The 25,440-nt window shown below is 38.5% G+C and overlaps 1 protein-coding gene across 3 annotated transcripts in view; it reads left to right on the top strand.

Annotated features, from left to right (window-relative positions):
* The window catches only part of LOC105485965 (ubiquitin specific peptidase like 1), a 39,078-nt gene that overhangs the window by 1,762 nt on the left and 11,876 nt on the right, over positions 1-25,440 (top strand). The window contains exons 2-7 of one of the 3 annotated variants that reach the window (XM_011748607.3): positions 1,407-1,573; positions 2,093-2,221; positions 9,124-9,763; positions 15,906-16,019; positions 20,660-20,789; positions 24,986-25,111. In XM_011748607.3, coding sequence (XP_011746909.2) covers positions 1,475-1,573; positions 2,093-2,221; positions 9,124-9,763; positions 15,906-16,019; positions 20,660-20,789; positions 24,986-25,111 — 1,238 coding nt within the window. In that variant the 5' untranslated portion in view covers positions 1,407-1,474. Of the gene's footprint in view, positions 1-1,406; positions 1,574-2,092; positions 2,222-9,123; positions 9,764-15,905; positions 16,020-16,059; positions 16,687-20,659; positions 20,790-24,985; positions 25,112-25,440 lie in introns of those variants that run through there. The other 2 variants (XM_011748608.3, XM_024794156.2) reach the window with 2 other exon arrangements.

The following is a 25,440-nucleotide window of genomic DNA, read 5'->3' as shown; positions in this document are numbered from 1 at the left end:
TCTTAGAAGAAACTAATTTTACAAGTAAGTTTCGGGACTAAGATCCGCAGGTACAAAGCCTGCAAAGCAGGAACCATAGAAGTTTGACTCCTACATAGTTCCCTTTTGTAAGTAGATTATAAATAGAACCAGCCAAAGGGTAATAAGTTGTCTGTGCCTAAAAAGAAAGAAAAAAGTTAACATCAGTAGTTCTCACCAGAAGGGGTGATTTTGCCTACCGGGGGACATTTGGCAAGTCAGGAAACTTTTTTGGCTGTTGGATCTAGAGGGTAAAGGTCAGTGACGCTGCTAAACATCGTCAGTACATAGGACAGCCTTCACAAACAGTTATTTGGTCAGAGTTATCTGTAATGCTGCGGTTGAGAAACGCTGTCTTATGGTTATTTCTTCAGGAATAGAAAATTAAGATTCACTGATACTTTCTTTAAAAAGCAGTTTTATTTTTGAAGTTATTCCTTGGCTTGAAAGGTTTGTGAAGTTTATATAGCTGAACCAGAACAGCATAATTAGCTTTTAAAGTGAATTATGAGCCCTCGATTCCCAGGAGATGGGTGTCATAGAATCATGCATTCGGATTTGGGAAAGATTTATGCCTAGAATTATTTTACAACATTTCTGCTAAGTGGTAATTCTCCTTTGCCCTAAAGGTCTCCTGTATTTGATTTTCCTATAATTGTAAACCCACAATTAAAATGCTCTTAATTATTTTTTGCTTACACTGAGCTCCGGTCTCTCGTAATTTTTACTCTATTAAATGTAGTTCTACGCCATGGGACTAAGCTCAAAACAAGCTTGCCACATGTAATTTGTACTAGGACAGTGTTTATATTTTTGTTCTGATAACAAAAGAAGTTAAATGTGGTATAAATTAGATCATTTACAAATAATAATTTGTTAGCAGCTTTTGATAAGTAGTATTGTAGTATTTTTTCCAACTGATGAAGTATTAATGTTCTTGGTAGTTGAAAACAATAGGAATGTATGGAATAGATGGTTCATTGTTTCTTTTGTTCCTGCCAGATAGTGGCACAATGGATCTGGGGTTTTTCTCTGTATAATGCTGGCATATTTGTTTCAAATTGTACATAGACTCTAAGAAGTTAGGTTTTCAAATTCTGGTCAATATAGTTTGCCTTAAATAGTAGCTACCTCTACTACAAGTTTTATTTAATTTGTTCACAAATGAGTCTGTTATGAAAACTGGTCACTGCCCTCTGTTCACAAATTTGCTAGGTTTGTAAATGTAGGTATCATTTTCACTTCAAGATTATAATTGTAGAATATGTTTATTCCAGGACATATAGCCCTCAACATCTACTTAATATATACGTCTTGTAAAATAGCATGGTTCTTTTTTATAGTAAATAGAATTTTTATTTAATTGTCTATTGACTTTTTTTTTCCAGGGTTCATTGAAAAAATCGTTAGTGATATTGACATGTCTCAAGTGACATAAATTAGCCAATGACTCGGAATGATGGATTCTCCGAAGATTGGAAATGGTTTGCCAGTGATTGGACCAGGGACTGATATAGGGATATCTTCACTCCACATGGTGGGGTATTTGGGAAAAGTTAGTGAACTTATTTTTTGCCTGAGTGCAAAGTTTTTTTTTTCCTCTGTATTTTTGAGACTTAAATTCAATTGCGATGTTACCAGTTAACTTCTAAAAAATTGTGTCTTCCACGGAAATCTTACAGTAATGGCGAAAGATTGTTTTAATGTGTTTACCTCTCTGTTTTATTGATACATGAAAGTGGAAATAAAACATAGACCTTATGATTTACTGTTCTTTGAAAATATGGTACATAAATTCTCCCTGGTAGTTGATGTTACTTTTTTTCTTGCAAATAAAATTGATGCTATTCTTAACACTTAACATTTAATATTTAAAACCATAACATAATTATTTTTGGAATAATAGCTTAAAGGCTTATATGCATTTATTTTATTTGCCATGTTTAAAATATCTTGGCAGGATATTTGTAATAGAAAATTATAATTTTTTTCTGGTTACCTTTCCATCTAACTTTTAATATTTTGATATATTGTAGGAATGTCTATATTTTAATTTGCTTTATTTCTCTTTTAGAATTATGATTCAGCTAAAGTTCCATCAGATGAGTATTGCCCTGCTTGTAGAGAGAAGGGAAAGTTAAAAGCCTTAAAGACTTACCGAATTAGTTTTCAAGAATCTATCTTTTTGTGTGAGGATCTGCAGGTAAAGTATTAATCTTATATAGTATATATAAGATTTTTCTTTTTTCTTTTGCTTTTTTCTTGTTGTAAAAGTTTACTCATTTTTTGTTTTTTAGGCTGGATTTTTAATATGTAATCTCAGTTTCTAAGTCTGTCTGGTATACAATGTTATTTTTCCACCTACCTTTCCCTTTGCATAAGGATCTTTGTTTTTATTGCCATTTGACTTGAGAGAGGAGAAAATACATTTCAAGTTCTTTTTTTCAACCTTTTGGAGGTCCTTGTTAGCTATTAGCGTATAGTAGTTACTCTCTCATCTCTTTGGTTTATCTTTGCAACTGATGGGAAAAGTTGCGAATCTCTAATGTACCTGGAAGATTGTTTTGGAAATTGGTTAGTCTAAAACCAGTATATATACTGTGAACCAGATAGAGCATAGAATCTTGTAAAGTCTAAAAGACCCTTTTAGAAGTTCTAAATAGCTTTTAAAATTATAGTAATTTGTACCCACTGGTACGGCTTTTATATAGCAGCTCATTAAATTCTATAATACTCCACATTTTATTGTATTTGACAGTTTATGAGACTGTCTCATACACATTTAATTCTCAGAACTTTGCAGGATTTGTATTGCTATTTCATGAATAAGAAAATAGATGGATTTCAGAGGGTTTAGGAACATAAGATCCTGATACAGTGGCAGAGCTGTGGTTGGAATACAGACTTCTAATTTTGGATCTGTTTATTCCAGCAAAAAATTAACAGTTCATCAGAATTACCTAGAGTGCTTTTAATAAATTTCTGAGTATCAACCCCAGATGCTGATTCAGTAGAGTTGGCCCAGAATTCTGTGGTTTTGTAACATTTGAGGATGAGTCTGATCATCAGCCAGCCAGGTTTGGAAAATACTAGACTTAATCACGTGGTTGTTAATAGATACTTATGCTGGGTATAATTTGAAGTAAAGTAATCCCAGGCATGTCTACAAATATAAATTTCTTTATGCATATATTCAATGGTTTTTTTATGAGTGTCACTGTTTGGCATTGTTCCAGATACAATGTTAGGATACAATAATAAAACAAAAATTTCTTGCCCTTAAGGAGGTTATGTCATAGAGTGGGAAAGACAATAGACAAGTATGTGTTTCTGTGTCATGTGATAAAAAGTGCTGTGGAGGAAAATAAGGCAGTAGGGACTGGAATGCCAAAGTAGGGGGAGTTTGCAATTTTAATTAGGTTGGTGAGGGTAATGCGTCAATGAGAAAGTGAAATTTGAGCAAAAGCCTGAAAGAGGTGTAGAGCAGTGAGCTTGCTAGGCAGGGGAAGCAAGTTCCAGGGAGGCCTTGAGAGAATGGAGGCTGCCTGTGATATTTGTGCTACTGCAATGAAACCAGCAGGGCGATAGAAGGTGGATCAGAAAAATAATGGGGGAGCTGGACCAAGTAGGGTTTTATAGGCCATTGTAAGCTTTCTGGCTTTTACTATGGGTGGAACCAGGAACCATAGCAGAGATGTTGGCAGAGGAGTGACATAAGTTGACTTCAGTGTTAAAAGCATTACTGTGGCTGCACTGTTGAAAATGTATGTAATGGGCAAGACCTAAAGCAGGGAGATTATAGTATAATATGAATTATATTTGGTCCTTGCCTCTGGTTTCTGTCACAGAGCTAAAACTCTTAGAATTTCCTGAGTGACAAGAGTGTCCTGTTATTCATAATGAGCCTGTTTGCTAACACTGGGGTTCATACTAATGTGGTGACTTAGGATGGAGCCGTGGATAGCCTCAGATGGGGCAAGTAGCTGGAAAGCCCACATGATTAGAGAATTAATGAGTGAGAACTTTTAGCCCTACCCACAGGCCTCCAGGAAAGGAGTGGAGGGGCTGGAGATTAAGCTGTATGAAAATATCAAGATTTGGATTTAACGCGTGTCTGGGTTGCTGGAGGGGCTGGTGCCATGTGGAGGTGGTATGCCCAGAGGAAGTGGAAGCTTCATACCTCTTCTGCCCCACACCTTGCCCTACTCATTTCTTCATCTATATCCTTTAGAATAGCCTTTAGGATAAACCAATAAACATAAGTGTTCGTTTGAGTTCTGTGAGCCGTCCTTGCAAACTACTTATGCCCAAGAAGCGGGAGTGGGAACCTTTGTAGCCAGTCAGTCAGATATACTGGTGTTCTGGATGTGGGATTGGCATCTGAAGTGGAGGGAGTCGTGGAACGGAGCCCTCAACCTGTAGGGTCTGACATGGTCTCTAGGTAGATAACATCAAAATGGAGTTGGATTATAGGATACCCATTTGGTGTCCTCTGGAGAATTGCTTGGTGTGGGGAAAAAGCCCCCACACCTCTGGTCACAAAAGTGTGCTGGGAGGATAGAATATATGAAAATTGTCAGAATCCAAATGGAGTAATTTGTGTTCAAAAAAAAAAAAAATTCCTGCCTGGTCAGGCAAGTGGCTGACAACTGTAATCCCAACACTTTGGGAGACTGAGGCAGGCAGGAGGATTGCTTGATCCTAGGAAATGGAGACCAGCCTATGCAACATAGTGTGGCCTTGTCTCTAAGAAAAAATTTTAAATTAGCTGGGCATGGTGGTGTGCGTCTGTAGTCCCAGCTACTTGGGAGGGGGACTACAGGTGCACGGCACCATACCCAGGAGGTCCAGGCTGCAGTGAGCTATGATTGTGCCACTGCATTCCAGCCAGGATGACAGGGTGTGAGACCCTGTCTCTATTAAAAAAAAAAAAAAAAAAAAAAAAAAAGACAAATAGAGCCAGGAAAGGCTATGAAGAGAGAGCTTTCATGCATAAATACCAAAATATCCCAAAAGACTGCAAAAACCACAGCCTTGCACAAAGACCGTCATCACTTACACAGAAGATACTTCTGCAAGAACATCTGCCCAACAACTGCCTGGTCCAGCCGTGGGCTGGTGTCATCCTTGTTACTGATCCTTGTAGCCAAGGGTAATTATCTCAAAACAAGTATGTGATCCTTCTCATTTTCCTTTAAAAACCTTTTGTCTTCCCTTACCTCCCTGAACACAGTTTACTATGGCATGTGTATTCCCATTGGAATACTTTATTCCTGAATAAATGTCACTTTCTTTTTAAAAGCTTCTCTCTCTTTCTTTTTATTTAGATTGATAAGTAGAAAGGAAAAAAAGCTTTTTTCCTTTTGGACTAGTCAAAGGCAGTTGCAGTATTCTGGGGTAGAGGGTGGTGGCAGAGGTGTTGAGGCATGGTTGGAGTTTATTTATACTTTGAAGGTAAAGCCAACAGGATTTGCTGAAAGATTGGAATATGGGGTTGGAAAGAGGAATCAAGGATGGTTCCAAGATTTTTGGCTTGAAAAATTAGAAGAATGGAATCGCTAATTACTGAACTGGGAAGACTTGGAAGAGCAAGGTTTTGGGGAGAAGATCAGGACCATAAGAATAGACAAGTCCTAGTCCTCGGGAGATAGGTTTTTGGCTATTAAAGTTAGATGCACTACATGGATTTTTAGTTTTGCTTGTTTTTTTGTTTTGTTTTGTTCTGTTTGAGAGACGGAGTCTTGCTCTGTCACCAGGCTGGAGTGCAGTGGCACGATCTCGACTCACTGCAACCTCCGACTCCATGGTTCAAGGGATTCTTTTGCCTCAGCCTCTTGAGTAGCTGAGATTACAGGCATGCGCGACCATGCCCAGCTAATTTTTGTATTTTTAGTAGAGATGGGGTTTCACTATGGCCAGGATGATCTTGATCTCCTGACCTCAGGTGATCCACCCGCCTTGGCCTCCCAAAATGCTGGGGTTACAGGCGTGAGCCACCACGCCTGGCCCGGACTTTTGGTTTTTGAAGCATTCTTTTTTAAGTGACAAGGCAAAAAACATATAATCAAGAATTTTAAGTATATACTTTGGAAATGTTAAAAGGAACGTGAGTAATTTATTATTGTTTTTTAAATTTCTAGTCAGCAATAAGAGCCCAATGTACTTTATGAAGTAGATTGGTTTACACCAGGGGTGAGCAAACATTTTGTATGATGCACAAGCAAGGAATGATTTTTATGTTTTTTAAATGGTTAGGAAAATATCAAAAGAAAAAATGCCAGAAAAAATCAAAAGAAAGGCCAGGTGCGGTGGCTCACACCTGTAATCCCAGCACTTTGGGAGGCTGAGGCAGGTAGATTCTTTTGAGGTCGGGAGTTTGAGACCAGCCTGGCCAACATGGTGAAACCCGTCTCTACTAAAAATACAAAATAGCCGGGTGTGGTGGCATGTGCCTGTGATCCCTGCTACTTGGGAGGCTGAGGCAGGAGAATCGCTTGAAGCCGGGGCAGAGGTTGCAGTGAGCCAAGGTTTGAGCCACTGCACTCCAGCCTGGGTGACAGAGGAGACTGTGTCTCAAACAACAACAACAACAACAAAAAAAAAAAACCAAGAAGAATACCCTTTCATAATCAGTGAAAATTAAATGAAATTCAGATTTCAGTGTTCATAAATAAAGTTTTACCGGAACATAGCCATGCTCAATCATTTATGTATTGTTCATGGCTTCTTTTGCATACAACAACAGAGTTGGGTCGTTGTCACAGACTATGTGGCTCATAAAATCTAAATATTTATCATCTAGCCTTTTATCAGTAAACTTTGCTGATCCCTGTGTAAGTCCTCTGAATCAAATTATTTCAAAAGAGTTCTGTTATAAAATTTGGAGTTTACTGTGCTATAAATTGCAAAGAACCATTTGGAAAACCTCTTTTAATCAGGTATTTACATTAAAATGTTCCTTGATTTGTACACTGATATTCAAGACTGGTCCAAAATTATACCAAATTGAAACTCTCAAGTGTTTTTAAACAGTAGGAAGTTTTAACTTTTTTTTTTTTTTTCGTGGAGTAGTCTATCATTCAGCGTTTACTTTGGAACATTTAATTAGTCTTTTTAAAAAACCCATGAAATTTATAATAAAGTTTTTAAATCATTAAGGTTAAGTAATCAAAGAAAAGATTTTTTTGTTTTCTCCATTTGTAAAATGAATACATTATTATTATAATTTGTCTTTGGCCATACCTTGTTGATAATTACTTATATAAGTATAAGAAGACATGATATGTTTTCCTTTTTCCTATTTCACAAGAATGAGTACAGGAGTTTACTTAAGCTGCTCCAAAACTCAGTGAAAGAGACAGGATTAGGTTTTTTTCAGCATTGGATTTTAAATGATACTAGATGGTTGTGCTGGGCTAAAATACTAATGCTTTGTGTATATTTTTATGACTTTATTGAAGACAGCTTAAAAGCTTTATTCTAGTTATAAAAATGATACATGTTCACTGTAAATAGAAACAAGTCAGGTATAAAGAAATACAAATCTTTAGAACATGTGGAAAGAGGCAACACAATTCTATAAAAAGAAAAAATAAAGATAAAAATCTGAAATTGTTAATTTATAAGGGAAAAATCGGGGCAAGGACAAATTATATTCCAGATTGGCCTATGGTGGGAGCACAGATTATATAAAGAAAAGTCAGTGAAGACACTTGCAAAGAGTGTGGGTGGAACTCACTAAGTTTTGCAGTTCTGGGGCCTCTTATGGTTTATTACTGTTTTTTTCTTTCTTTTTTTTTTTTTTTTTTTTGGATATACATTCCTTTGGAACCAAAGGTTTATTACTGTTTTGAATAAAGTAGAGGTGTAAGTAGGATGCATATACCATGATCTTGACTCTGCTTGAGATTCACAAAGGGATTTCATCTCAGGAATTTTTTTTCTGTTAAAAAAATTTGTTTTGATTTTTAAATTGTAAAAAAATTTATCATCTTAACCATTTTTAAGTATAGAGTTCAGGAGTATTAGGTATATCACTTGTGCAGCAGATCTCGAACTTTTTTTCATCTTGCAAAACTGAAACTCTGTACCCATTAAATAACTACTTCCCGTTTTCCTCTCCCCCAGCTTCTGGCAACCATTCTAGTTTCTGTTTCTTTTTTTTCTTTTGAGACGGAGTCTCGAATCTTGCTGTGTTGCCCAGGCTGGAGTGCAGTGGCGTGATCTCCACTCACTGCAACGTCTGCCTGCGGGTTCAAGCAGTTCTCCCTCAGCCTCCTGAGTAGCTGGGACTACAGGGGCACGCCACCTTGCCTGGCTAATTTTTTTTTTTTTGTATTTTTAGTAGAGACAGGGTTTCACCATGTTGGCCAGCTGGTCTTGAACTCCTGACCTCAGGTGTTCTTGCCTCAGCCTCCCAAAGTGCTGGGATTACAGGCATGAGCCACCACACCCAGCCTACTTCCATTTTATTTTTAAGAAATAAAAGTTTCCAGGCCGGGCGCGGTGGCTCAAGCCTGTAATCCCAGCACTTTGGGAGGCCGAGACGGGTGGATCACGAGGTCAGGGGATCGAGACCATCCTGGCTAACATGGTGAAACCCCGTCTCTACTAAAAAATACAAAAAACTAGCCGGGCGAGGTGGCGGGTGCCTGTAGTCCCAGCTACTTGGGAGGCTGAGGCAGGAGAATGGCGTGAACCCGGGAGGCGGAGCTTGCAGTGAGTCGAGATCTGGCCACTGCACTTCAGCCTGGGCGACAGAGCGAGACTCCATCTCAAAAAAAAAAAAAAAAAAAAGAAAATTTTAAATTCACTTAACATTAGATTTTTATTAAAGCAAAAATATGTTTTCCTTATTAGCTTACTCTTGCGTAACTCAGATTAAACCCTTGATTGTTCAAATTAACCTGAAAAAAATTATTCTTTTGGAGGCCAAAATTTTGATTAAGTAGTTTGTCTCTAAGTTTTTCAAATTTATGTGTATAAATATAACCTGTCATCAAATTAATGCTAAAATTCTATACATGTTTTTCATGATATGAAAACTATAAAACATGAAGTTATTTGAATTTTTATAGTTTTTATCATTTTATTTTTATTTTCCAGTGCATCTATCCTTTGGGCTCTAAATCACTTAATAACCTAATTTCTCCTGATTCGGAAGAATGTCACACTCCACATAAGCCTCAGAAAAGGAAGAGCTTGGAAAGCAGCTATAAAGATTCATTTCTTTTAGCAAATTCCAAAAAGACTAGAAATCATATTGTTACTCATGGTGAACAAGTTTTGAACAGCAAACATAATGGAGAAGTATATGATGAAAGCTCATCAAACTTACCTGATAGTAGTAGTCAACAGAATCCAGGTAGGACAGCTGATTCCTTGGAGCGGAATGAGATTTTGGAAGCTGATACTGTTGACATGGCTACTACAAAAGATCCTGCGACAGTTGATGTCTCTGGAACTGGCGGACCTTCCCCTCAAAATGAAGGATATACATCTAAACCAGAAATGCCATTGGAGAGCAAATATACATCATTTCCCCAGACTTTATGTGTCCAGTGGAAAAATGCTTATGCTCTCTGTTGGTTAGACTGTATCCTGTCAGCTTTGGTGCACTCCGAAGAATTAAAGAACACCGTGACTGGACTGTGCTCAAAGGAGGAATCTATATTCTGGCGGTTGTTTACAAAATATAATCAAGCAAATACACTTCTGTATACCAATCAATTGAGTGGCATTAAAGGTTGGTACTAATATTTTTATTTATTTATTTATTTATTTGGAGGCAGGGTCTTACTCTGGCACCCAGGCTGGAGTGCAGTGGCATGATCACGTCTCCTTGCAGCCTTGACTTCCCCTGCTCAAATGAGCCTCCCACCTCAGCCTCCCAAGTAGCTGGAACTACGTTCGTGCACCACCATACCCAGCTAAGACAGTGAGATGGGGGCCTCACTATCTTGCCCAGGCTGGACTCGATTTCCTGGGCTCAAGCACCCTTCCTGCCTTGGCCTCCCAAAGTACTCCCTGTAGGCATGAGCCACCATTCCAGCCTATTTGTCTTTAATTCTTGAAAACATTAATGTTGAGTTTTCTCTCCCAGCATGTGGGAAAGATGTCATCCGTTGCTTCTGTTTTCTGGAGGCCTGGGAGCAAGGAGCCCGGGAACAGTATCACGAAGCTTGAGATAACCAGTGACATTATCCTGACAGCCCCAAAGTCAGTCTTTTTTTTTTTTTTTAAGTTCTGGGGTACATGTGCAGAACATGCAGTTTTGTCACATAGGTATCCATGTGCCATGGCGGTTTGTTGCACCCATCAACCCGTCACCTACATTAGATGTTTCTCCTAATGCCATCCCTCCCCAACCCCTCCACTCCCCAGCAGGCCCCAGTGTGTGATGTTCCCCTCCCTGTGTCCATGTGTTCTCATTGTTCAACTCCCACTTATGAGTAAGAATATGTGGTGTTTGGTTTTCTGTCCTTGTGTTAGTTTGGGTTGGTTCTAAGTCTTTGCTATTGTGATTTTTTTTTTTTTTTTTTTTTTTTTTTGAGATGGAGCCTCACTGTTGCTTAGGCTGGAGCGCAATGGCATAATCTCAGCTCACTGGAACCTCCGCCTCCCAGGTTCAAGCAATTCTCCTGCCTCAACCTCCCGAGTAGCTGGGACTATAGGCGCCTGCCACCAGGCCCGGCTAATTTTTGTATTTTTCATAGAGACAGGGTTTCACCATGTTGGTCAGGCTGGTCTTGAACTCCTGACCTCATGATCTGCCTGCCTTGGCCTCCCAAAGTGCTAAGATTACAGACGTGAGCCACCACGCCCGGCCTAGGCAGTCTTTTTCAAAACTGTGAGGCTGTGCTTGTATCTTACTTAGCCTGTCAGGATAATAGTGGTTAGTTTTAAGTGTACTGAAAAGCAGAATGAAGAAGTGAATAAAAATCATCCATAATCACACAACCTCCTAAGATCTCTTGTCACCCTAAGGGATATGTTTTTCATTTTATTCTCTGTAAAATAGGATACTTATGAACCCACCTCCCAACGTATGAAGAATTAAGACATTCCCAATAATTTCCATTTACCTATGTGTTCCTCTCATCCCATTCTCTACCTCCCCCAATAAGTAATCATCATCTGAGTGTGTTTTATCATTCCATCTTTTCTCAGTTTTCCTTACATGTATATATCTAAACAGTATACAGTAGTCTCCCCTTATCACAGTTATACTTTTCTTGGTTTCATTTAACCCAAGGTCTGAAAGTAGATGAGTATAGTACAGTAATATATTTTGAGAGAGAGAGAGAGAGACACCACATTCATGTAACTTTCGTTACAGCGTATTGTTATAGTTGTTCTATTTTATTATTAGTTGTTGTTAGTCTTACTACGCCTAATTATAAAACTTGATCATAGGTATGTAGTTAAAGGAAAAAGCATTATGTGTAAAGGGTTTAGTTACTATCCAAGGTTTTAGGCATCCAGTGGGGTCTTGGAAGATATCCTTCTCAGATAATGGGGGACGGATAGTACTGAACCCTGTATATATAGTGTTTTTCCCTATACCTACATAATTACGATCAAGTTTAATTAAGAATAAATTAAATGTGGGCCAGGTGCAGTGGCTCACACCTGTAATCCCAGCACTTTAGGAAGCTGAAGCGGGCAGATCTCCTGAGGTCGAGAGTTCAAGACCAGCCTGGCCAACATGGTGAAACCCCATCTCTACTAAAAAATATAAAAATTGACTGGGCGTGGTGGCACACGCCCATAGTCCCAGCTACTCTGGGAGGCTGAGGCAGGAGAATTGCTTGAACCCGGGAGGCAGAGGTTGAACAATCACTTGAACCTGGGATCACACCACTGCATTCTAGCCTGCCTGGGTGATAGAGTGAGACTCTATCTCAAAAAAAAAAAAAAAGGTAAAGTAAATGTGGCTCAACATGTTGCTGCCAATTGGAACACTTGTTTCTTATTGTGTCTTCCACCCACAAATTGAATGCTTTTTCCATCTTAACACTACTTATCAGGCACTGTGGCCATAAGTTTAGCAGTTGAGATGCAACAGCAAAATTAGCACCAATTTCTTTTTCCTTCTTCACAGTTTCAAGGATAAGAGATTTGTTCTTAGCTCTCAGCAACCTCAGCATATGATTTTTTTCTTTAAGTTGAGAACTTTGACTTTTTCACTTAAAGAAGCATTTTACAGCTTCTCTTTGGCGTATCTGAATTGCCAGCATCACTATGCTTGTGCTTTGGGGCCTTTATTAAGTCAAATAAGGGTTCCTTGAACACGAGCACTGCAACACCATGGCGATAGATCGCGTCACCAAGATGGCTACTAAGTGAACCACAGGCAGGGAGTGTAGACAGCTTGGATACACTGGACGAAGGGAAGATTCACGTTGCCAATGGAAGACAGCAGGACAGCAAGAGAGTTCATGATGCTACTCAGAATGGCATGAAATGTAAAGCTTTTAAATTGTTTCTGGAATTTTCCATTTAGTATTTTCAGACCATGGTTGACTTCGGGTAACTGAAATCATAGGAAGCAAAACCACGGATGAAGAGGGGCCACTTTGTATTGCCTAATTTAGTTTGTTGTGAACTTTAAACAAGGGGGTTGTACAGTAAGTCTTCTGGGACCTTTTTTTCTTGTAAAAATTTATGGGGCTGCTTGTAGTTGTGGCTCATTGATTTTTCATTGCTATATAATACTTCTATTTTGTAAATATAACAGTATATTCGTCTCCCTGTCAGTGGACAGTTGGTTGTTTTTTTTTTTTTTTTTTTGCCATTGTAAATGCTGCTGCTGTGACCATTTGGGGGCAAGTCTCCTGAGGCACAGTATGAGAGTTTCCCTTCTGTATACCAGAGGAATGGAAAATTACAGACTCTCATGTCTAAATTTACAAGATAATGACAGTAGTTTTCCAAAGTGGTTGTACCAATCAGTTCTCCCATTAGCAGTGTATGTAAGAGCTCTTCCTGATCCATATATTCTCCTTGGTTTATTTTCACACTTGAGATTTTTGCTCTTTGATATAAAATGGTCTGTGACCTTGATTTGCCATTTCCACATTTTGAAAAGGTTGTTGGCTCTATGTGTATATATTGCTCATATTTGTTCCCTCTTCTGTGAAATGCCTTTTGTATCTTATCCCTATTTGTTCTATTGATGGTCACGTTTTAATTGATTTGTATGAGTTTGTTCTTGTATCTTTGTTGCTAGAGTTACGTCAGATGTTTTGCTGAATCTGCTCCCAACTTGCAGCTTGTGTTTTTACTTTTTCAAAGCTATCTTGATTTATAGGGAAGTCTTTACCTTTCCATTTGGAGCTAGTAATGTTTGTGGCTTTTTAAAGAAATTATTGCTATTCCCAAGGTCAGAAAATCATTCACCTATATTTTCATTGAGAAGTTATAGTTTTGCTTTTGACATTGAAATTCCTCTTTCAGTTGGAATTCATATTGATGTGTGGTATGAGGTAAGGATCCTTTTTTTTTCCATTTGCATAGCCAGTTTTTGTAGCTCTACTTTATTTTCTCACTTGGTCTGCCGTGCCACCTCTAGCATGTGTCAACATTTCATGTATGTGTGCAGCTGTTCCTTAACTCTCAATTTCATCCTCTTGGTTACTTTGTCTAACCCAGCACTCATACTTTTTAAATTCTTATGGCTACCTTGTAGGGCAAGAATCCTTACTTTTATTCAGCTTCTTTTGAAGTGTCTTGATACATATTTTTTCTGATCTTACTTGGCCATATATATTTTGGGGACAGATGTGACATCATACCAAGCTTTCTTTGCTTGACATTGTGGGTATTTTCTTATTCATTAATGTGCTAAAAATTTTGAGTTGGTCTTACAGTCTTTTATATAGATCTTATACATTGTTTCCCTGTTGTTAACCATTCAGGCTGTTACTGGTCTTTGCTGTTATGAATTAACACCAGGACAAATATCCATATATCTTTTGAATTCATTACTGACTAGTATCCTAGGAGAGATATTAAAATATGAATATTAAAGGTCTTGCTGAATACAGTTTTCCAGAATGGTTGTACCGATATATAATTCCATTTTCATTATGTAGAAAAAAATACCTCAGTGCTTTCTAACCACCTTTGGTTAGAACATTCAAGAGGTTATGGTTTTGTTAGGTAAGAAATACTTTGTTTCAATGTAGGTTTTCTTTGAACCTTTTTGTATGTGTCAGTCATTTACAGTTTTTTGCAGTTTTTAAAATTCAATTTCTCACAAGCATTTTTGCCTTGACTTTTCTTCTATTTCTGCTTTCTCTAATTACAGGAACCCCAGTGTTAAGTAGGTGACAGTTCCGTTGTTTGTTGCAGAAGAGCAACAGTTCAATATTAGAATTAACTTTCGTTTCATGTTTTTATCTGTTACTAATTTTTTACAGAATAATTTTAGTTTTTATAATCTGGTTGTTAATTATGTGTTTGAGCTGCATTACTTTGCAGTGTAAGTGTTTTTTGGTGTGGTCAAATAACAAAAATTCTGGTTAATGCTTATTTCATATTACAAGCGAATCCAGATATTTTCATTAGGGAAACGTATAAGCAGAGTGCGATCAGGCTGTATGAATTATTTATAAGAGATGTGAATGAAAAGATCTGTTTGTAGCTTAAGAGTAAGTAGAGTCAGATGCATGCGGAGTCTTATTCAAAATAATTTTCTTACTAATCTTGGATAGTTTCTTGTCACAGTGATTCCATTTTGAAGATAATAAATATTACCTTAAAGAAGTGATCCAAAACATAGATATGTGCCCAAAGGTATTTATCACAATAGTATTTATAATAGTGAAAAAAGAAACAACTAAAATGTTTGGCAATAGGAGAATGATTACTAAAGCAATGTTTCGGCTGAGTATAGTGGCATGCGCCTGTAAGCCCAGCTACTCCGGAGGTTGAGGCTGCAAGATTGCTTGAGCCCAGGAGTTCATGACCAGCCCAGGCAACATAGCAAGACCCTGTCTACAAACACACACACACACACAAACAAGTGCTATGTTTCAGTCACTGTATAATAACTAGCCAGTTTTTTGTTGTTTTTGTTCTGTTTTTGTTTTTGTTTTTGTTTTGAGAGAGTGTCTCACTTGCCCAGGCTGGAGGGCAGTAGTGAGATCATGGCTCAGTGCACCCTGTAGAACCCTAACCCTCCTGGGCTGAAGCGATCCTCCTACCTCAGCCTCCTGAGTAGCTGGGACTACAGGTGTGTACCACCATACCCAGCTTTCTTTTTAAGAGATAGGGGTGTCACTCTGTTGCCCAGGCTGGTCAGAAATTTTAATGAAGCAAATTTGTGTAGACAAAGCAGGATGTGGAACCAAATAAACACTATGTTGCCACTGAAGACCCCTTCAGACTCCTCAAAAATGACATAGAAGGGAAATATACGAGGTATTAGTTTGGGAAATAATTGTAACTTTATTAAGACTCCTTATAAATTTATCTGTTCCTATGACCTGGCTAAGTTCAATAAAAGTTACACAGAGTGGAATAAATGAATAAATCATTTGTAGTATAAGTAATTGCACATAAGGAGGTAACTTCTTTAGCTGTTTTAGATATAGACATAGTATCTGAAAGGTTATTTTGCTAGACCTGTGATTATATGGGTGAGAAAGGCTTTCCCCGAGATTTTACCCATTAGGTAAGTACTAATGATATTGTGCTGATAACATACATTAAGGGAATATATGGTATACCACAGAGAAAGAATTAAGGAAATTTTGTGTTTTGCTTTTTGTCTCTGTTTGCAGAACTTACTGACTCAGCTTTCATTTCTTGGGAATGTCTCAGTTTTCTGTGGCAAGATACACATCGATGAGGAATTGATAATGTTCTTTGTATTTTCTTAGATGGAGATTGTAAAAAACTTACCTCAGAAATATTTGCAGAGATAGAGACCTGTCTGAATGAAGTTAGAGATGAAATTTTTATTAGCCTTCAACCCCAGCTTAGATGCACATTAGGTAAGTAATTGGTATAACTTGCTTGTATTATACTCATCTACCATGTAGAAATACGTACATCATAAGGAAGTATAACACTGTTTGATTACCTTGGATGATCATCTTCTTGGGAGAGAGAATCTGAGTGGTCTGACTTAGGAATCTACCACTGGGTAGGTTATTGTAGGGCAGAGCCGTTCTATATAAATATGCAGGCTGGTGTTCCCCCTCTTGAGAGTGGGTGCTGTTCTCAGAACCAGGAGAATTTTAGGGGCATATCATTAGTTGCTTCTCTAGTACGTTTCCTAGCAGACAGATCTAGCTTTTTTAACCTCAATTGTGCATTAAAAAGCACCGAGGGAATTTAAAAGTAAATGCCAATGCTAGGGGCATTTGAATTAGAATCTCAGGGATGGGGCTCAGGAAATCAGTAATTTTTAGAAACCCCACATGATTGTTACATGTACACAGGGTTTAGAATCTCATCTAAACCAACCATAGTAATTCTGTTTCCCTACCGTGATTGCTTTAGGAATGGACATGTGGTACAGTTTTGGCCAGTGGATATTAAGAGAAATATGCTGATGGCATTTTGAGAAAGCTTCCTCGCCTTTAGAAAGGGCACAAGGATGGGACCTCTTTGTTCTCTGTGACTTGGTTTTTGGCCTGTGGGAGTGGTGTGCAGCAAGTGAGTTAGAGTGTCTGACCAAACCTTTCTAAATTTTTTTAGTATTACAGAAAGGAGCTGTGGGGTTTTTTGTTTGTTTTTGTTTTGAAAGGGCTTTTTGTTTTATTTTCCTTTTATCCTTGTATTAACTCTTCTAGTAATGTTAGAGTAGCAGAGTACGATACTCCCTCTTAGTAATTACCCATATTATGTAAAGTATCAGTGCCTTCTAGTTTTTCTCTCAATGAGTGACATTTAACTTATATTAAAAAATGATTTTTATGTTTTATAATAAAATCAGTTGTTGCAACTGATTTATCTAGCATGTACAAAAGACACCATGCTTCCAGATCATTATAAAATATGATATTTTATAATATATTGACAATATATTTATAACATATTTATATACTTATACAGCCGGGCACGGTGGCTCACGCCTGTAATCCCAGCACTTTGGGAGGCCGAGGCAGGCGGATCACAAGGTCAAGAGATCGAGACCATCCTGGCCAACATGGTGAAATCCGGTATCTACTAAAAATACAAAAATTAGCTGGGTGTGATGGCATGTGCCTGTAGTCCCAGCTACTCAGGAGGCTGAGGCAGGAGAATCGCTTGAACCTGGGAGACAGGTTTCAGTGAGCCGAGATCGCACCACTGCACTCCAGCCTGGGGACAGAGTGAGACTCTGTCTCCAAAAAAATATATATATATGTATATATATGTGTGTGTGTGTGTGTATATATATATATATAATATATCTGGAAGCATGGCGTCTTTTGTACATGCTGGACAGCTTTTGACATATTTCTTTGACTCATGCTTCTGTCCCCTAATTTTCACTTTTTTCCTACATTTTATTAAAATTGATATATAATTATTGTATATCTGCTTTGTTTTTATGGACTTATACATATATATTTATTCTGTTTTTATAAAAATCTGATTTTTCATATGCCAGATTTCTGACATTTCCTCCTCTAGGCCTAAAGAACTGTTCTAATTTATGTATCAGATAGACTCTGAGATGAAATGAATATTCTTTTTTCTTTATATCAAAGTGTAATTTACATATAGTGAGACCCTTTTTAAGCGTGTACAGCTCTGTAACCCTCACTACAGTCAAGATATAGGACTCTGTCACTCTAAAACTTTTCACCAGGCTCCTTGTGGTTAACCAGGTTCATCACCCCCAGCCACTGATCTGTTGAGCGAATACTCATTTCGAAGGAGCCTTTTCCATAAGATCCTGGAGTTTAGATGGAGGGGCTTTTGTGGTGCATTTAGCAGGTACCATTTCCCTTCTAGAGTCCCTACTTCAGTTCCCAGTTGAATTAAAGAATGGTTTCTCCCCCAGCCTGAATCACTACCCTTCTTATCCCAGATAATTATTTTTGGAACGAAGTTACATCTTTTGCTCCACCTCCGCCATGGGCCTGGTTTTCTATGTAACAGAAGGAATTTTTAAATTATTATTTTGTGTAATAATAATTGGGCAAGCATACAGCTCTTTCAATGCAGGAGGATTCCTCTCTTGTTTTACTGCCCATTCAAGGATAGGTGCTATATTTTAGCTGAAGATCTTACTAATTAAATATAACTTATTTAACCATGTGTTTTGAGCTCTTTCATGATATTTTAATTCACGGAGAACTTTATGTATTTTAGACCTGAAGATTTTATATTGTGATTATGAAATGTAAATTGTTTGCTTTTTCAATTAATATTTACTTACAATAGAATGCGGATTTAAAGGCTGGTAATGAATTACAAAATTGTGCTATATGACATACTATTTATGCATACAGTGTTGCATATTTTCATTTCTGGGAGATTTATTTGTATTTCTACTTACAAAAAAACTTTTTAAAACTTGTTTTATGGCTGGGCCCGGTGGCTCACACCTGTATTCCCAGCACTTTGGGAGGCAGAGGCAGGTGGATCACCTGAGGTCAGGAGTTCAAGATCAGCCTGACTAACATGGTGAAACCCTGTCTCTACTAAAAATACAAAAAATTAGTCAGGCGTGGTGTAGGAGCCTGTAATCCCAGCTACTCGGGGGTGCTGAGGCAGGAGAATTGCTGGAACCCAGGAGGCAGTGGTTGCGGTGAGCTGAGATCGCGCCACTGCACTCCAGCCTGAGCAACAAGTGCGAAACTCTGTCTCAAAATAAATAAATAAATAAATAATACAAACTTTTTTTATGTTTTTGTTCAAAAGTAGCAGTGAGACTGTCCCACAAAGGTGACTAAAATAGCCTTTGTAACCTCCGATATTTATAGAATATGCTTAGGGTTAGGGTATAACTTGCTTGTGTTATACTCATCTACCATGTAGAAATACGTACATCATAAGGAAGTATAACACTGTTTGATTACCTTGGATGGTCATCTTCTTGGGAGAAAGAATCTGAGTGGTCTGACTTAGGAATCTACCACTGGGTACGTTATTGTAGGGCAGAGGCGTTCCCTAGAAATATGCAGGCTGGTGTCCCACCTCTTGAGAGTGGGTGCAGTTCTCAGAACCAGGAGAATATTTAGGGGGCAAGTTGTTAGTTGCTTCTTTAGTACTTTTCCCAGTAGACACATCTACCATTTTTAACCTCAACTGTGCATTGAAAAGCACCAAGGGAATTTAAAAGTAAATACCAATCATAGGGACATTTGAATTAGAATCTCAGGGATGGGGCTCAGGAAATCAGTAATTTTTAGAAACCCCACATGATTGTTATTACTTAGGTAATAACACCTACTGTCTGCCTTGTGGTCCTGCCAAGGTGACTGTTCCAGGCAACTGTAGTTCCAGGCTAGGGGGAGAACTGGACCATGGAAGTGAGGCTCTGTCCAGGTTAGGGAAGGCATGGAAGGACTCAGTCTCTTGGGCCAAATCAGTAAGGGAGCATCTGAGCTCCTTGAGAATAGGAAGGAGAGAAACCAATTGGAAAAAAGAATGTAAGAGAAGCATGTAGATTCTGCTACTTAGCTTACTTTCCAGTCTCAAAGCTGAAAGCCAACATTCACTGTTCAGTTATTTTCAGTGACAAGATTCAAATCTTCAATCGTAAAGTTGTTAAAGGAAAGGATTAGACTGAAAAGTTAGGAAGAACGGTAGATGAAGAGTCCAAAGAGTTGAGGCTGGTCATTTAACCATTGTGTGGCCACACCCTTTCCACAGGTGGAACAAGATGATCAGAATAGAAATGGCCAATTCTGGTGTGTTTCTACAGTGTTTCACTGGTTACATTTTTTTAACATCTGTGGCAAACCATTTCCATAATTTTTTTTCTTTTTTTAGAGACGGGTGTCGCTCTGTCACTCAGGCTGGTATGCAGCGGCATGATCATAGCTCACTGCAGCCTCAAATTCCTGGGTTCAAATGAGCCTCCTGCCTTAGCCTCCTGAGTAGCTTGGACTACAGGTGTGTGGCACCACTCTCAGCTAATTTATTTCATTTTATTTTTTGTAGAGACGGTGCCTCGCTATATTGGCTAGGCTGGTCTCGAACGTCATAGAAACTGGTTTTAGGTTCCTAGAGGCTGGCAGCAATTCTCGGAGGTAATGCAAGCAGTCCTCCTGCCTTGGCCTCCCAGTGTGCTGGGATTACAAGGTGTGAGCCACCACACCTCATCAATTTTTGTTTTAATATACTCTAAGGCTATTATAGTTCCAAGATCTTTTTTTTTTCCTGAGAAATCTAGAAAGATGGAAGACAGTATGGGTCTTTTGTGTGTTTTTTTTGTCTTAAGACATTTTCATAAATGTCTGCCAAGGAAAAGGAAAGAGATCGAAGTGTTAATTAAATATTTATGATGGACATTTTTAGAGAAATGCTTTATAAACTTCCCCTCTCCCAGCTCTGGGTGACTTATTCTGTCATACTGTATTAACACATATTCATGCTGTAAATATAGTAAGAAAAGACAGTAGTTCACAATTTTGGTTTAATTTTTGCCATTATTGATTATGAGCAGTAATTTTTCCTTTTCTTTTTGAAGGTGATATGGAAAGCCCTGTGTTTGCATTTCCCCTGCTCTTAAAACTAGAACCCCACATTGAGAAGCTCTTCCTATATTCTTTTTCTTGGGACTTCGAATGTTCGCAGTGTGGACACCAATATCAAAACAGGTTAGTTTCTTTTGTTTTTTAAAATGGGTCCTTCTAGTTTCTCCACCACAGGTTAAGAGAACAATTTGAGCACCAGACACTGCAGTTTGATTGCTTCTTTAAACTGGAAGGGTCAGAACCTCATGGTTTGATAGACTGGTAGTAGGAGATTTCTTAAGGAGTTCTTCAGTGGGAAATAGGGACGATGAGAGGAATAGTACACCTCCCTTCTCCAGAGTCCTTGCTGAGTAAGAATACCTCTCAGAATGCCTTGAAACTATAGGCATTTTTGTTTATTCCTCTATTAGAGTTGAGGGGTTTTGCTTGTTTACTTTAGGTTTCTAACATTATAGACACTGGTTTTAGACTCTTGGAGGCTAGCAGCAATTCTCAGAGGTAATGCAAGCTTCCTCATTTCTTCCCATAGTCCTGTGAAAGACCAACCACCTCCAGAAGCCTTACACGTGAACTGTCTCAGCCATACTTTCTACTTTTCCTAATGCCTCTCAGCGGCGTATTAGAAAGGCCATGATTGATGCACCTGTTACCTTCAGGCTTTGCATAAGGTGTATATGAAACATAATGAATTTCATGTTTAGGCCCAGGTCCCATCTCCAGGTTATCTCTTTATCTTGGAGACACTTCTGGTCCCATACATTTCAGATAAGAGATATTCAACCTGTACCTACCATGTAAGGAGAGGAATAGGTTTTAGAAGAGGAGTCAGGGAGGCAAGGTATTGAAGATGACCAAACTGGCTCAATTGGTTATGTATTCAAATTATTACAATAGAAATAACTCTTTTCCACTTTTTTTTTTTTTTTGAGATGGAGTCTCACTCCCATCGTGCAGGCTGGAGTGCAGCAGTGCAATCTTGGCTCACTGCAGCCTCCACCTCCTGGGTTCAAGCAATTCTCCTTCCTCAGCTTCCTGAGTAGCTGGGATTACAGGTGTGTGCCACCACGCCTGGCTAATTTTTGTATTTTTAGTAGAGACAGGGTTTCACCATGTTGCCCAGGCTGGTCTTAAACTCCTGACCTCAAGTGATCCAGCTGCCTCGGCCTCCCAAATTACTGGGATTACAGGTGTGAGCCACCATACCCAGCGACACTTAAGTTAGAAAACTTGAAGTCTCTTTAAGTTACTAAAGTAAAATGTGATATAAAAATATTACTTTTGAAGGCTGGGCATGGTGGCTCACGTCTGTAATCCCAGCACTTTGAGAGGCCGAGGCAGGTGGATCATGAGGTCAGGAATTTGAGACCAACGTGGCCAACATGGTGAAACCCCGTCTCTACTAAAAATACAAAAATTAGCCAGGCATGGTGGCGGACGCCTGTAGTCCCAGCTACTTGGGAGGCTGAGGCAGGAGAATAACTTGAAACCCAAAGGCGGAGGTTGCAGTGAGTAGAGATCACGCCACTGGACTCCAGCCTGGGCAGCAAGAGCTTCACTCTGTCTCAAAAAAAAAAGAAAAAAAAAATTACTTAGATATTCGTTATCTAAATATGAAATCTTTTTTAGGTATTTAAGGAGTAGTCAAGGAGAGTTCAGTCTGGGAGGATGCTCCAGGGAATGCAGGCAACAAAGTGTTTGTTTGTTTGTTTTTAACTGGTTAGATCTACTAGAACAGGGTAAGGGAGGCCACGGAGTAGACACCATGAGCAAAGCTAACCCTCCTGAGTTGAAAAAAATTATGGACAAGAAGTTACCTTAAAAATAACTGTTGGCCGACGTATACAAGGAATGTCGCAAGGATTTGGTCCCTTTATGCATCCTGAGATAGATGAATGTGTGGAGATGGCAGCTGGTGGGCAACAGAGTGATACTGGCATGGTGGTGATACAGGGAAGTAGTTTGATCATGTTAGAAGCCATGGAACAAAGATACATCATGGCTGCTCTGCAGAAAAATCCGTGTCCCCTCCAAAGGGCCTGTTTTACTCTGATGTAAAAATTGGGTCAGATACATTTTCATATTAAGCTTTTTGTTAAGTAAGCTTTTGTAATAGTCCCCCAAACCCCCACTAGAACAGGGTAAGTATTAACGTTTTATTCATACCTAGGACATAAATAATTTAGTGTAAGCAAGTGAGTATGAGAACACATCTGTTTCCAGTCTTCTATCATTGATTTATATAAATTACCTGGTTTTCTCCTCACAGTAACTCAGTGAGGAAGATCCTAGTGTCCTCATTTGGCAGTTATGGATATGACAGCTTGAAAGGGGTTAGATTGATTCCCAAGATGACACACTGTAAGTGGCAGAGTCAGGAGACAGACACATTTAGGCTTTTCTGGCCTCTAAGACTTTCTTGCTCACTGTGCTATACTCCTTAATCACTACCTGGGTTTTAAATAATATAAATAAGCTTGCTGATTAAAATCAGCTTAATTGTAGCTCTTCTGGAATCCATATCTTAGTTGTTTGACAGTTTTTGGTTGAGTATGTTCTGTGTGCTAGGAACTCAGGCACTGAAAATAGTGTATCTTTGCCAAATTTACTAATTAGGTAGTGAGATAATACATGAACACATAATAGAGGTCCAGAGAATTCGTAATTAATCTGATCTTTGGCCTGCTTAATGTTAACTTTGAATGCAAGATGTTAAATGCAGTTTAGGGATAGATAGCACAAACTGTGAGAGCTCAAGGGTGGGAAGCCACTAGTCGCTTTGGTTTCCTTTTTTGTTTTTTTAAAATAATCTTACTTTGTTCTAAAAATGAAAGTAGTTATAGGGGGAAAGCTAAAATGAAGTGACTTTTCTTAAATATGTTTTAATATGTCATCACTTAAAACTTACTTCCACTTAATCTGAAGGAGAACTATCCAGCAAATTCCGCTGTTTTTGTGAAGCTGTTTTTAGTGCCAGCGTAAGGGCTTTTTACTCAGCTTGGAAAGTATAACCCAGAGGCAGTTAAAAACAGTCTTCCGAGGCAGAGCTCAGGTCTGTTATTTATCACTGCACTCTATGTGTCGCCTTCCCCATCTGTAAAATGGGGATGAGAATGGCACCTGCCTCTGAGAGTTGTTTGGAGGATGAGTGTCCAGTGCCATGCCCTCCTTGCATAGGAAGTGTTCAGAAACGTCAGATGTCTTACGGAGAATTAACACTTACTTGCTGGGACAGTCTCCTTTTTATAAACTAAAAAATAGGAGCCTTTACGTAACAATTGTCTTTGAAAATTTAAGAATTTAGCAGAAATACAGTCAGTGCATTTATTGACATCTTTATGTTGCTTTGCTTTTATAATGTTAACTTCCCTGAGTACTGGTCTGTTTTTAACAGACTGCTTTCTCTCAGGATTTGTCAGTATTTGCTGTTGTTTAGAAAGGAAGCTTGTATCTCTTAAGTAATATGTAACTGCTCTTTAAATTACAAGTATTTGTATTAAAGTGGATGCAGTTGAGGTTTAGTGTACATCTTTAAAGATCATCTTTTTTTTTTTATACTTTAAGTTCTAGGGTACATGTGCACAACGTGCAGGTTTCTTACAGATGTATACATGTACCATGTTGGTGTGCTGCACCCATCAACTCGTCAGCATCTTTTTAGATGGCATTGCTTTCAAGTCTTCCGACTAAAGTGCAAATTTAGAACTTGTGTAACCTATGAAAACAAAATTTGTTCACAGTGATTTTTTTTTTTTTAAGGATTAAAAAAAGTTAAGTTGTATGTATTCCTGATTTTATGTTTGAAAACACCCCTTTTCATTTTTGATTGTCTGTAATGGCTAGCCAGTTTGAGTTACTTGAGTAAGGGGTGAGCTCTAATAAATTTGACAACCTTAGCAGTGGTTCTTAACTAAGGGCTATTTTGTCCCCCTCGGCACATTTGGCAACGTCTGGAGACAACTGGATGCTGTTACTGGCATCTGGTGAGCAGAGGCCGGGGATGATGCTTAACCTCCTACAGTGCACAGGACAGTGCTTCACAGCAAAGACACTCTGGTGACAAATGTCAGTGGTGGTGTTGAGGAACCCTGTCTTGTTTTCTTGCTTCATCTCATAGTTGAAAGCTATGGGAAATTAACATGGAGCATCTTCACAGAGCTTCTTTACTAGGGGTAGTAGGGAGGAACATTGCGATATTAACATGATTTGGGGAATTAAGAAAGTATGAATCACGAAAAAGGGGAGGAATACTTTTAGATATTGGTTTAAATTAATGTAAATGCATTTAACATTAATGAATTTATTATGTCATTTTTTTATAGGCATATGAAGAGTCTGGTCACCTTTACAAATGTCATCCCTGAGTGGCACCCACTTAATGCTGCCCATTTTGGTCCATGTAACAATTGCAACAGTAAATCACAAATAAGAAAAATGGTATTGGAAAAGTGAGTTAAAATTGTCTTATAATTTTTAGTACAAAATGAAGGTGGATTTACATTTTTCTTTTTGTAGGATTGAAAATGGTGACAACAATCTACCTTTGTGAAATCTGAGTTAACATATATTTCTGGGTTGCCAACTGCCTCGCCCTGTCTGGCCAGTGAGCCCACTGTCCCAGGTGAAGCCACTGAAGAGCCAACGTAGGCTGACTCTCCGGCCCCACTCTCCTAGTGTCTTTCCTTCTTTTTGCCTTTTTTCTCCCTTTAAGGATATCAAGATTCAGTTTTTCTCTCCTCTGCCAAGTGTATGGAGTTTCTAGAATTCTGGGATTTGC

This window comes from Macaca nemestrina, chromosome 16 (genome assembly GCF_043159975.1).
Source record: "Macaca nemestrina isolate mMacNem1 chromosome 16, mMacNem.hap1, whole genome shotgun sequence".
In the NCBI taxonomy this organism is placed as follows: domain Eukaryota; kingdom Metazoa; phylum Chordata; class Mammalia; order Primates; family Cercopithecidae; genus Macaca; species Macaca nemestrina.
The sequence above is the reverse complement of the archived record's forward strand: the minus strand, read 5'-3'. Positions and strand labels throughout refer to the sequence as shown.